General features: G+C 45.8%; 1 protein-coding gene across 5 annotated transcripts in view; it reads right to left on the bottom strand.

Moving 5' to 3' along the window:
* ZSWIM2 (zinc finger SWIM-type containing 2) overlaps window positions 1-8,893 on the bottom strand; it is a 32,209-nt gene extending 23,316 nt beyond the window's left edge. For 4 of the 5 annotated variants that reach the window (XM_032354969.1, XM_032354968.1, XM_032354970.1 and 1 more), the window contains exons 1-3: window positions 8,660-8,892; window positions 7,029-7,105; window positions 5,081-5,121 (exon numbers count right to left, since the gene is read on the bottom strand). In XM_032354969.1, coding sequence (XP_032210860.1) covers window positions 5,081-5,121; window positions 7,029-7,105; window positions 8,660-8,824 — 283 coding nt within the window. In that variant the 5' untranslated portion in view covers window positions 8,825-8,892. Of the gene's footprint in view, window positions 1-5,080; window positions 5,122-7,028; window positions 7,106-8,659 lie in introns of all 5 variants that reach the window. The other variant, XR_004288574.1, reaches the window with a different exon arrangement.
* Between the last annotated feature and the right edge of the window lie 4,516 nt (window positions 8,894-13,409).

Below are 13,409 nucleotides of genomic sequence, written 5' to 3' on the forward strand. Positions count from 1 at the left end.
GTGTCTACTCTCCTGTCTTGGTTTTGTTTGTACGAGAGTATCTTGGTAGCCACATCTATCACAGATTTGGTGAGTATTCCTCAGGACAATCTATTATGAGCTATGCAGCTTATAACCTTGGGATGTGCATTCTTTGAATTATGAATTTTCTCTATCCTGCTGTCTTTATAAGAAATTATTTTCTAATACATACAGCTTTGATCCCAGATTCTTTATTCTCTGGCCGATCTCAGGCACTTTTCCTTTTCTCGCTCCTTAACATGTCATAATTCAAATGACATCGGTTATCCGTGCCCCTGAATTCTATTCATTTTATACATCTATTCATTTTACACAAATACATTTTAAAAATATTTGCAAGATAATGAAAAGCTTAATTTCTCTGGGAAGTCTCCCAATTAAACACTAAAAGTACTGAAAACATCACAGGCACATTTCAATACAGAAATCTCTGCTCCGTGTATGAGGTGGGGGGGGGAGTGGAATTAACAGGGTAATGTACTCTAATTTCCCATTACTTTGGAGGATGAAGGCTATTTGTCACAGAGACAGAGTGACATCTGCACTCTAAAAAAATGGGGAGGAAAGCGAAGACCAAAAATTGTGCTTTTGGGAATAAATATTTTCTAAAGCAGCAGAATTACTGAAACATAAAAGCTCATAAGAAGAGCTGGTCATAAACTGTCCTATGTGGTATAATATGAACTGGAAAATGCAAGCGAGAAACAAGCTCTTCTGAGATAATTTGGAAAAATTAACGTATGAGACCATGAAAGAGTATTCTTTTACAAAGAAGAGCGAGAAAGCTAACCTTATCAGAAGGCAGTGGGAGATGTTCAAAGAAAAGTGAAGTTAAATACAAAGGAGGCACAGACAGAATAAATATTGTTACTGAATAGGCAGTGACAGATACATGAAATGTTGTTTCCCTTATGTTATTTCTTTTTGTATTTACAAAAGTTATATGAAGGCATTTTATTTTTTTTTATTTTTTTATTTTTTTAAAGATTTTATTTATTTATTTGACAGAGAGAGATCACAAGTAGATGGAGAGGCAGGCACAGAGAGAGAGAGAGAGGGAAGCAGGCTCTCTGCCGAGCAGAGAGCCCGATGCGGGACTCGATCCCAGGACCCTGAGATCATGACCTGAGCCGAAGGCAGCGGCTTAACCCACTGAGCCACCCAGGCGCCCCTGAAGGCATTTTAGATCTTCTAAGGATACATTAGATGTATGGAAGAATGAAACTGTTCTCTTATTTAAGTTTAGTAGGAATAAATAGATTATAATGCACCTTGTATCTGGCACTGTTGCATGTTTTGTATGATAGCCTTTTTATCTAAAACTATAGAAATATTATTAACATTTCAAAGTATTTCTTCATATTTTTAAATTATTTTCTTTGGGGACTTAAGTATTTTGTTCATGTCTTTCATTATATGGTTAAGTAATAATATGACCTAAACATGAATCCCAAAGCAAAACTAGCAGAAAATTGATAAACTGCGGAAATTACAATCAACAAAAGTATTTTATTTATTTATTTTTTAAAGATTTACTTCTTTATTTGTCAAAGAGAGAGAGATAGCAAAAGCCATGGGAAAGGCAGACAGAGGGAGAAGCGGGAGGGTGATATAGGGCTTCGTCCCAGGACCCTGGGATCATGACCTGAGCTGAGGGCAGACGCTTAAATGACTGAGCCCCCCAGGAGTCCCAGCAAAGGTATTTTCAAGACCAATTTTGTAATACATGTGGGTGGCAGACATAAAAATATTAATACTTTTAATCTAAAATCCAATTACTGAGACTTTAGGCCAAAGATACAATTGGAAGAAGAGAAAACGTCATGTACAAAGAATATAACAAGTAGTTAGAAATAAATTAAATGACTAACAATAGAAGAATGTTAACTAAATTCTGATACACCATATTCAGTGAAATAATGTTAGCCATCGATGACTTTAATTACAGAGATTACATAGCACTGAAAATGTTTATAAAGTAACAGTGTGTGATGAAGGCAGAAGACAGAATCCCCATGGAGTATTAGGCAGACATAAATACAAACTCAAAAAGGAAGTAAGAAAGTATAAAAGGGTTTTATCTTTGTAATGAGAATTACAAAAAAATTTCTTAAATGTGGTTCTTATTTTTTTGTACGTATTTAATTAAAAAAGGAACAGATGGCATCTCTAGACAAGAAGAAGAAGAGAAAGGGAGAAGGGAAGAGCTCAGGACATCGGTTTACGCGTTGCGTCTGTCTGCTGCCAGCCCTGGAACCTTCAGAATCTCCTTTATAAAAGAAGAGGGGAGTTGAATAAACTAAGTTTCTCTAATGCCAACATTTACAAAATGAAGAGAAGGATAAATTTTGACTCTTAGTTATTTGTCCCTCAGCTCCCTATAAAAAAACAAACTATCAAAGGAAAAAATAGAACTATTGGGTGATAAATGCAGGTTTGGCCTGATATAAAAAACTGGTATCTTTATTATAAAATTCCTGGGTAATCATCTTTGTAAGTCTTCAAAAAAAAGTCTCATGTTTTTGATATGCAGGACGAGTGTACAAATAATAGCTTCCTGATATGTTTTAGGAGAAGCTAGGAATGATATTCAAAACACTCTTGCCCATTACTCCTAACCACCTCCTCCATTATGTACACATTTTACATAATAAATATTTATAGCCTCTTTTAAGTTACTTTAATTTTTATGTATGTTTGCTCTAGCTTTCATTTACATTATAAATTTTATTGATGTGCAAATAGGATTTTCTCAGTGTTGATTAAAACTCCTTTTAAATATAAAAGATATGCAAGATCTTTTAGTAGGAAGTATCCATTTTTCAAAATTAATGTATAGGATTAAACATTTAAAGAATTCCCTATTGTAGACCAATATTTATAAAAGGAACAAAACATGGTTTCTGTCTTCAAGACATACAAAGGATAACACAATATAAGTATTACGCTGGTCCATATGAAATCACTATTTTTGTAAATGAAAAAATCCATAAATGTTAGTATTCATATGTTTTGATTTATAAAAAGTACCTAGCAGAGGCTCCTGGCTAATACACAGTACGGGAACTACTTGCCAAGTTCAGTGCTGTAGAGCCGCACTAATAGAGTAGCCGGCTATTAGCCACATGTGGCCACTGAGCACTTGAAATGTGGCTCATGTAACTGAAAAACTAAATTTTTAATTTTGTTTCATTTAAATTTAAGTTGAAAACTGATAATTGATAGTTAATAAAAATTTGTAAGTATGTCTGTAACAATTCAGGTATCACATGAATCTTTTTTCCAACTGACTACTTTTTGAAATCTAAATGCGGATAAGTTTTTTCGGTTGGAAACAGTATCTGAGATGAGATGGTCTGTATGGATAACATACACACTAGACTTGAGGACAGTATAAAAAATCACATAATTCTTACACTGATAACATGTTGACATGACAATACTTTGATGCATTGGATTAAATTAATATATTAAAATTAATTTTCCCTATTTCTTCTTATTTTTTGTAGTACAGCTACTAGAAAATTACACATGTGGTTTACATTCCATTTCTGTTGGACAGCACTGGCACAGAAGCTCATGAAAATGATGTCAAACAGTGGGGAGATGAAATGGGAGAGGACGTGACCATCTGACGTCAGGTGGATATAGATCGAAGAAATACTAAAGAAAACGATATGTATGGTTTCACAGAAACTAATCATCGTGCATGAAGGGACTGGAGAGAACACAATGTAGAGAATTAAGTCTCCAATGTGAAGGAGGCAGCAGCAAAGTGCGGGAAAGGAAAAGGGGCTCCGAGGAATGCGACGCAGGGCTTGTGAAGACGGACAAACATGCGGACGGACAGACGAGAACTCCGCTGAGACGAAGGGAGGGTGTCACGGAAGCAGGATAGAGAGAGGAGGGAAGAAATTAAGAGAGGAAAACCAGGAGAACCCACAGTTTCTCGTTTTGGAGACTAAAGAAAGCTAACGTATGAGGTAGGGCATAAAGACGGGGGCACAGATGGGGAGAAATTTAGTATTTAAAATGCCTGTGGGTCTTGCAAAACTGAGGTGCCCTGAAGTCAGGTGGAGATACTGCTCTGTTGAGAAGATGCTGAGATCACTGCTAGAGAGGTAACAGCAGCCACAGAGAATGGGGACATTTCTGAAAGAACATGTAAAGTGGGGGAAGAGTACAAAATAAAAATGCACGTGAGACAGTAACATTAATTTATCTAGCACAACTGTTAAATGTTTATTATAATTGTGCTTATATGATAGTTGGGAGGAATTAAACTTGGCTAGTAAAACCAGTACTCCTAGAACTAAAAAACTGAAAATTGATTATTACTTTCTTTATTATCATTATAAACATTCACTAATAAATTTTAAAATGTTATTGCAATTCTTAGGTGGGTCTATGATAGGCCAAGTAACCACATGGCTACAGAAGCAAGTCCCTAACAACAATATATTTTTTAATAAAATGTACAAATCCAAATGACCTGTAACAAAATTATTTTTCCTTCTCTTTTAATTCTGAGGGCTCCAGAACTTAAAGTTACACAACTATATGCTAGACTCTAAACTCAATTTCAGTACTGACATCAAACTATTTTATTCTTAAAAATATATATTTATAGATTTTTAAATATATCTATATATATATTTTTGCATACGAATTTCAGTCAGGAGACCTTTTTAATGAAATCATGTACCATGTTAATTGTCTATTGATGGGATCTAAAAATTACATTTCTTATTTTTCCTGTAATTATAATAATTTTATGTGAATCTTTACTTAGAACACAAAAGGGGAATATTGGCTTCAGAATAACTGGCCATTGTTTCACCCCTTTTTAAATAAAATGCCACTGAATTTGATATGGCATATATAGTTACATTTTTTAATTAAGGAAGAAAAATGTTCAACTGTCTTAAATGTAACAAATGGAGCTATAGCTAGTTGTCAGACTGTCTAGGAAAATAATTTTTTAAATTTAGACTATGTCCAAACAAAAAATCACCAAAATTGTTAACTTCAAAAAATAAAAGAAAAAAACACAACTTACATTCATGAGTTCTTGGAAGTTTGAATTTTTTCAACAAGACCCTAATATTCACAGACAGAAAACCAAAATAAAACATTTATTTCTGACACAACTGAAACATAAATATTTTGTTTTAATCTTAAGACAGGAATAGCATTATAAAATTTATAAATAAACTTAATACTCATCAGTTTTCTGTTATAATAGTAGTTAAATATGTTAACTATACTGGGATTAAAAAATAACTCATGCAAAAGATAGTAAATACATGTTTTACAGTCAGCATATGTGAAAGAAGTATGATAAATGAAAATAAATGACATATAAAAGAGATCTGTCAAAGGGAGTTAACGCATTTCTTCAGGACGTATGGCTGCTCACAGAGACAGTCAGTGAGGGAACAGAGGTATTCATAGTACTTCCTTTAAGCTGCTCTACAGGTTGCTTACTCCTGAAAATGGAATAATTTTCTGAAGCATACCAAATGACTGTTTTCCTCCATATATGACTTTAATGTACAATAATAAAAACACTTCAAATATCACCAATTAAAATGGAATATGGCTTTTTTAAAAAGTGAGAAAAACATATGAAATTCTTACATAAATATATTAAACACACTGTATATTAAATACTTGAATCATATTTCCATTTAGTTTGGTATGTTTTTATTTTATATATATATTTTTTATTTAATTTATTTTTTAAAATTTTATTTATTTATTTGACAGAGATCACAAGCAGGCAGAGAGGCAAGGAGAGAGAGGGGGAAGCAGGCTCCTCACGGAGCAGAGAGTCCGTTGTGGGGCTTGATCCCAGGACCATGAGATCATGACCTTAGCCAAAGGCAGAGGCTTCAACCCACTGAGCCAACCAGGTGGCCCTGGTATATATATTTTTAAAAATGAGTTACATTACATAAAAATGAGAACAGAAAGCCCTTGCCCTGAGGAAGTTAGCACTAAATAAAAAATGAAAAAAACCTATTTCAATAAATGTAATTTATTATTTTTAATAATAAAACCAAACAACAAGTTTTGAAAGGACCATATTTTATATCTTCCATGCTAACTACAGCAAATTGTGTTAGCAATGCTGAATAAAAACTGATCAAAAGGAAACAACAAAAACTTGGTAAGTAACAGCATTGGAAATGACATATGCAAGATATAAACCCTTTGCCTAATTTTTAATTTTACTCTCAAATTTTTTTTACTCTCAAATATCAAACTTTCTATAGTAGTATAATTTATGATTTGTCTGTATATAGAGGAGTAAAACAAAATGAGTTGAAGGAATGGAAGGAATTCTGACCACTAAATGGAAAGAGCTTTTTTAAATTTCCATTTCTGGGAATTTCTCCCCTACAAACAGATTCTGACATTAGAGGAAAAATTTCAGATTTGTTGGAAGTAATCCTCAGTGGAGTCCTACTATCTTCAAAGATTTATAGTAACATGCGTATTGAAAACAAAAATAACAGATTAAAAGTATATCATAATGAAAAAAAAAAGTATATCATAATGAAGAAAATTATAATGAACTTGTTATTAAATAATTTGTACTGCATTTACAAAGAAAACAATACATCATTAGAAAGAACAAAAATAAAATGTATTTGGAGGTTTATTTTTAACTGTCAGCAAATAGGAATTCTGTAGTGAGAACATAATTACCGTCAGTGATGGGAATCAGGGAGGTTTTTCTTTTTCTTCATAGTTAGATTTCACATCTGTACACAAGGAGACCCTAGGAAGTGACTTTTTTCTTACCAGAAACATTTAACATTTAAACCTTGTGGCGGTGGTAGGGTGTTTCTCAAGTTAAACCTCACTTCATTTTCAGAATGAAATAAAATACCGGCCAGCACACTGCAACACTGTAGCCATGTTACGGTCACACCCTCCCAGGACCGACCCCCTGTCCTGGGCACCCGCGGGGAGAACAGGTGCACCTCGCAGTCACTCACCAGCAGATGTGCTTGCAGAGCTCCCCGCCCTCCAGAAACGTGGCGCAGTTGCAGACGTGAGGATTCCCTAAAAACACCTTTAAAGGAAAATACATCTTCAGGAGAAACCCTCGGCTAATTTTTGGAGCCAGAATAAAATTAATCTAACAGGTCACAGGCGCGAGTGGGATTTCGGGAGCTGCTCAAGCCCAGGCCTCCGCGCACTCTTGGTCTCGACGGACTGCGTTGCCGGTCGGGACTCGGGGACCCACACCCCGGCCACCGACGGGAAATTTCTCCCGGAAAAGGCCGCCGTGTCCTGCCGCGGACCGGCCCACGCTGGGTTTCTGCTGTTTGGTGCGTCTACACCCGCATCACATCTTATGGAGAAGACGGGTTCACCGAGTCTGCCCTGGACGGACACAGATGCATGACAGCGTTGTTAGAGACGAAACAACAGAAGGGACAGGAGGGACAGAGGGGACAGATGGTGTCTGAAAGGGACCGGTGACTCACACTCGGTCCGGAAAGCGCAGGACACAGAACGTGCGTTTCCCGACTCGGCCCTGGGGGTGGGGCGGCGGCGCTGAGAGCGGCCCGAGTGGAGGACGCGGACACAGACAGGGACACGGTCACGGTCACTGTCGCGGACACGACACGGACACGGACGAGGACACAGACGGGGACATGGTCACAGACACGGACAAGGACGGGGACACTCAGACACGGACGGGGACACGGTCACAGACACGGTTGCAGACACGACACGGACATGGACGGGAACATGGACAAGGACAGGGAAACCATCACAGACACCGTCGCAGATGGTGACACAGTCATGGACACGGTCACGGACACGACATGGACACGGACGGCGACAAGAATGGGGACACGGTCATGGACATAGTTGCAGACACGACGCGGACACGGATGGGGACACAGACAAGGACAGGGAAACTGTCACAGACACGGTCGCGGATGGGGACACGACCATGGACACGACACGGACGCGGACACAACACGGACGGGGACACGGACAAGGACAGGGACATGACACGGGCACAGTCAGGGACACGAGGCGGATACAGACACGGTCGTGGACACAACGCGGACACGGTCGCGGACACGGTCGCGGACACGGACGGGGACGCGGACACGACGCGGAAACGGTCACGGACTCGGTCAAGGACGCGGACACGGACACGGACACGCCGTCTCCACGGCAAACCGAGCGTTCCGGGCGCGGCCCTGCGAGCGCGCAGGAGCGGGTCTTCCTGAGCCCAGTGGCCGCCGAGTGCGCAGGGCCCGGGTCATTCCGGTCCGCGTCAGGGGTGCGGGCAGGTCGTGGGTCTCCGAGTCACGACACCAGGACTCCCGGGACCCCCGGGACCGTCGCCGGCCGGCGGACCCTGCGTCTCGGTCCCTTGCTCTGGAGCTGGAGACCGGCCCGGCCGGGGTCCCGACGTGCAGGACGGAGCTTCACCTGCGGGCGCTGCGTCCGGGCCAGAGCTAGTGCGGGGCGTGCGGGCGGCCCGGAGACTGCAGGGGTGGCCAGCGGGGAGCAGGCGGGGCGGGAACGGGACGCGGTGCGGGAGCAGGACGCGGGGCGCAGGTGGGGCGCGGGGCGGGAGCAGGACGCGGGGCGCGCTCACTCGGAAGTCGCCGCCGTCCGGCGCGTCCTCCCGCAGCAGGAAGCCGGTGGGGCCGGTCTCCCGCAGCAGGTACATGCGGCTGCTCAGCGCCTGCTCCTGCCGCCCGCGCAAGCGCTCGCTCACGTGCCTCCGCCTTCCGGGGGCTCCGGGGCCCCGGCGCGGCATCCCGCCCGGCTGCGGCCCAGCGGCCCCTCTCCGCGGCGCCCGCCGTCTCCATAGCAACCGCGCGCGCTGGTCGCCTCAGTGACCGCTGCGATCCCCGGTTTCCCGACGGGCCTCGCGCCAAGCCCGGGCTGACGTCCCGCCCCCCGCCGGCCCCGACCCCCCCCCCCCCGCCGCGGCGCACAGACGGGCTGGACGAGGGCCCGGAAGCCACCGACGCGTCCACGCCCTTCCGCTCTCCGCGCGGGCTGGGCAGCCGAGTTCCCGCGGGCGCCGCCGTCCGGGCTCCGCGCGCTGCCGGGATCCGGGGTCCCGTGGTGTCCACCCGGGAGCTCGCGGGCACGTGTCGGGCCGCCGCGTCGCTCCGGCGCTTCCTAGGGGCTCCGGGTGTGCGGAGGCCAGAGGACGCCCCCGACGGCACCCGGAGCCCCACGTCGGACCCGAAACGGGCCGCGTGCAGGGGCGCGTCTCTGAGCTGCGTCCCGGGTAGGGGTGGGGACCGGGTGGTCCGCGGGGTTCGCTGACGCGGTCTCCTGAGTCCGCACCTGCCGCGCGGACGGGACCCTCGGAGACGCGCCGCCGGGCTCCGCCGGTGCGACTGTCGCTGCGCCGGCTCGGGGACGCCGGCACCGGGACACGGACAGGCCGTGGCCCTGCAGGGCGAGGACGGGCGGGCGGGCCCGGTGCGCGGGTCGCTGGTGGGAGCCGCGACGGGGCTGCGGCGAGAGCGGGGCGGGGGGGGGGGGCGACGAGGGGCCGCCGATGCGTGTGACACCGACGGACACACGGACACACGCTCGGGCCTGCGTCCCGGTCCGCCCTTGGGCCGTTTCAGGACCACGTTCCCGGCCCCGACGGCTGCGGACTCGGAGCCGAAGTGGAAGGCGCTGCGCTGGGGAAGTCCGCGAAGCCGCAGGACCGCGTAGACGGACCGCTGAGTCCCGGCGCTCCCGCACCCGCAGCATCCGCCCGCGCGCGGCTCGACGGGACGCACCGGCTGCGGACGGGCGGTTGGTCCCGCGCACCGTCCCTGCCGTCGTGTCGCGCACGCGGAATGCGCGTCTCGCGGAACCCCCGTGACGTGGCGGTGACGTGCGAGGACGTGACGCGGGGAGTTAAGGGTCAGCCGGACGAGGAGCTCGTGAGCAGCAGCGCATTCTCTTGAAAACGTCGCGTTTTGGGGCGCCTGGGGGCTCAGTGGGTTAAGCCGCTGCCTTCGGCTCAGGTCATGATCCCAGGGTCCTGGGATCGAGTCCCGCATCGGGCTCTCTGCTCTGCGGGAAGCCTGCATCCTCCTCTCTCTCTGCCTGCTTGTGATCTCTGTCTGTCAAATAGATAAATAAAATCTTAAATAAAAAACAAAAAAACGTCGCGTTTTGCCCAATGTCATGCGGTGACGCCGGCTCCGGGTGCGGGCGGGAAACGTCATTTCCGGAGGCCCCACGCTGGGGACGCGGGAGGCTCCGCGGGACGACGTGCGGGTTCGCAATCTGCACTGCGGCCCGCGACGGAAGCGGGAATATTCGCACTTCCGGCAGGTTGGGGCGCGCGGGGGCGGGGCTTCGGCCGGCGGGGGCCGGGCTGCGGCCGGTGGGGGCGGGGCTGCGGCCGGCGGGGGCGGGGCTGCGGCCGGCGGGGGCGGGGCTTCGGCCGGCGGGGGCCGGGCTGCGGCCGGTGGGGGCGGGGCTGCGGCCGGCGGGGGCGGGGCTGCGGCCAGCGGGGGCGGGGCTGCGGGTTAGGGTTAGGGTTAGAAACACGGGCCCCGCAGGTGACCCCGCAGGTGGCCCCCGGTGCCTGCCGCTCTCTGCAGCCGAGGGACATAGTTCGGTCCCGAATGCGGCCGGAAGCCCCTCCGTCGAGGCTCCGGTGGCAGCGGGCGGTCCCGCAGGGGACGGAAGGGCCGGGCGGCCGCGGCGGGTCCCCGACGCTCTGAGTGCGGGAGTCGAGCTTCCGACCTTGCGCGCTGTGAGGTGCTCGCGGGACGCGGGGACGCGCGGGCGACGCCTCCGCTGCTGTGCGGTCACCCGGCGGCCTCACCGCGGTGGCGGCGGGCCCCACGCCGGCCTCTCCGGCCCGGGCCGAGGCCAGCGCGGGGCGACGACCGCGAGGCCGGAAGGAAACACGTCGGGGCGATGCGGGGAGCGGCCTGGAGTAGCGGGACGGAGACGGCGCGGCCGGGCGGAGAACTCGGGGACTCGGGAGGTCGGTTTGGAAACGGTCGTCACGTCCACACTTGCCCCGACGGACGCGACCTTCACGAGGAGACGTTAAGTGCTGGACGGTGACGACCGCCCGCGTAGACCCGTGCCTAATGAAGCTCCGACCAGGAAGGAGCAGAGGACACTCATTTACGGAGTAAGAATAGCTACGAACAGACAGAAGTCGGAGAATTCGCGTGGGTACTTCACCAAGTAGGACTCGGCGCACTTGGTCCCGGACCGACTACCGCGTCTCGGACCAGAGCCCCTGCGCCACGTCACTTTCATGTTTACTGTTCCTGCTTGATTAGTTTTATGTTCAGATCATTCCCATGGGTCAACAGCTCTCCTCTTAGGACAGAACTTCTCTGTTTTCTCTGTTCAGTGGAATCACTCCTCAGTTGGTGTGAATGACTTCTTGAATACGTTTTGCAGGACGAGGACGTGAGTCATGTACCTTACGTAATCTTGAACAACCTGAATTGCCCTAAAACAGCTTTCCCAGGTACACCACAGTTTGGCTCACTAGAAACTGCTTGGATAAAAATCTTTCTCCTCTCACCCTAAAATATTGCTACACATCTCACAGTGGTCCGTGATATAGAAGATGAACTCTGAGGCCAGTCGAATTTTTAGTTCTTTATATATTAGTAACATTGAAAGCAAATCTTTGTAATAAACACTTCCACCAGGATCATTTCATGAGTTTTCCATTTCTATGTGCTCATGACTTTTCCAGTTACCGTCTTCTCACTGATTTTTAGTTTCATGCTTTTGTGTTCAGAGAAGATACTCGGTATGATTTCAGCCTTCTTGAATTTTCTGAGACTTGTTTTGTGGCCTTATTCTAGAAACATAGCTTCATATCCTAGCAAACAAGCCTGACATCCTAGGAATGTGAGCTTGAGAAGAGTACGTGTTATGCTGTTGTTGATGGTATGTTCTGTATGTACCAGATCCCTTTGGTCTACAGTATGGTTCAAATCTGCTGTTTCCTAATTGATTCTCTGGATTAGCTGTCCATTGTTGAGACTGGGTTATTAAAGTCCCCAACTATTATTGTATTATTGTTATGTCTCCTTTTAGCTATGTTAATTTTGACTTATTATTCATTTAGGTGTTCTGATGTTGGGGGCATAAATATTTACAGTTGTTATACCTCTTTGATGTATTCACCCACTTATTATTATATAAAGACATTTCTGTAATTGACTGAAGTCCATTTTATCTGATATAAACATAGTTACCCCTGACTTTTTTTTAATTACTATTTGCCTGAAGTGCATTTTTCCATCTTTCACTCAGTTTATACATCTTTAAGGCTAATGTGAGTTTCTCTTTTATTTTTATTTTTATTATTATTATTATTTTTTTTTAGTAAACACAGAGCTTGAGCTCATGACCCTGACATCAAGACCTGAGCTGAGATCAAGAATCAGATGCTAAACTGAATGAGCCATCCATCCCTAAAATGAGTTTCATAAAGACAGCATATTGTTGGATTTTCTTTTTATCCATCCAGCAATTCTGTATCTTTTATTTGGAGAATCTGATTTGTCTTTAATCATTGATACGTAAGAACTTACTATTGCCATTTTGTTAATTGTTTTCTGGTTGGTTTTTTTTTTTTTTTTTGAACATTTTATTTATTTATTTGACAGACAGAGATCACAGGTAGGCAGAGAGGCAGGCAGAGAGAGAGGAGGAAGCAGGCTCCCTGCTGAGCAGAGAGACCAATGCGGGGCTCGATCCCAGGCCCTGAGATCATAACCCGAGCGGAAGGTAGTGGCCCAACCCACTGAGCCACCCAGGCACCCATTTCTGGTTGTTTTGTAGATCTGTTTTTCTCTGTTTCTTATCCTCCTGTCTTTTTGTGTGTGTTTTGGTTTCTTTTGTTATTAGTATACTTTGATTTCCTTATGGTGTTCTTTTGTGTAATAACTACAGGATTTTTTTCTTGTAGTTAATAAGGCCTACAGAGCATATCTTAACATTGGAACATTGGACAATTCCAACTGTCCAAAAATGAAGTTGGGCTTTTATCATGTTTGAAGATTCCCATCACAGAAAACAATTAAGGGCATACTGAATTGGCATATTCTGGGAATACTGCAGAAGGTTTTCTTGCAGAAGTGAAAGATTATCCTAAAGATCCTCTAAGGGACATTTTTGCTTTCTTAGAGTCTATAATTATCAGATGAATGTTCTCTTAAAGCTTATTTGAACTAGTTTCCTCTCACTGTTTACTTGCTTGTAGAAACCATGTCAAACTTAAGATTTATTATATAATTTTCAGTGGAATAATCTTTCCTATAAAAATGAGAATGGAAATATTACCTTAGTTGTCATACTAAAAAAAAAAAAAACCAACATACTATTTTTGGGAACCT

The sequence above is a fragment of the Mustela erminea genome, chromosome 8, assembly GCF_009829155.1.
Source record: "Mustela erminea isolate mMusErm1 chromosome 8, mMusErm1.Pri, whole genome shotgun sequence".
Taxonomy (NCBI): domain Eukaryota; kingdom Metazoa; phylum Chordata; class Mammalia; order Carnivora; family Mustelidae; genus Mustela; species Mustela erminea.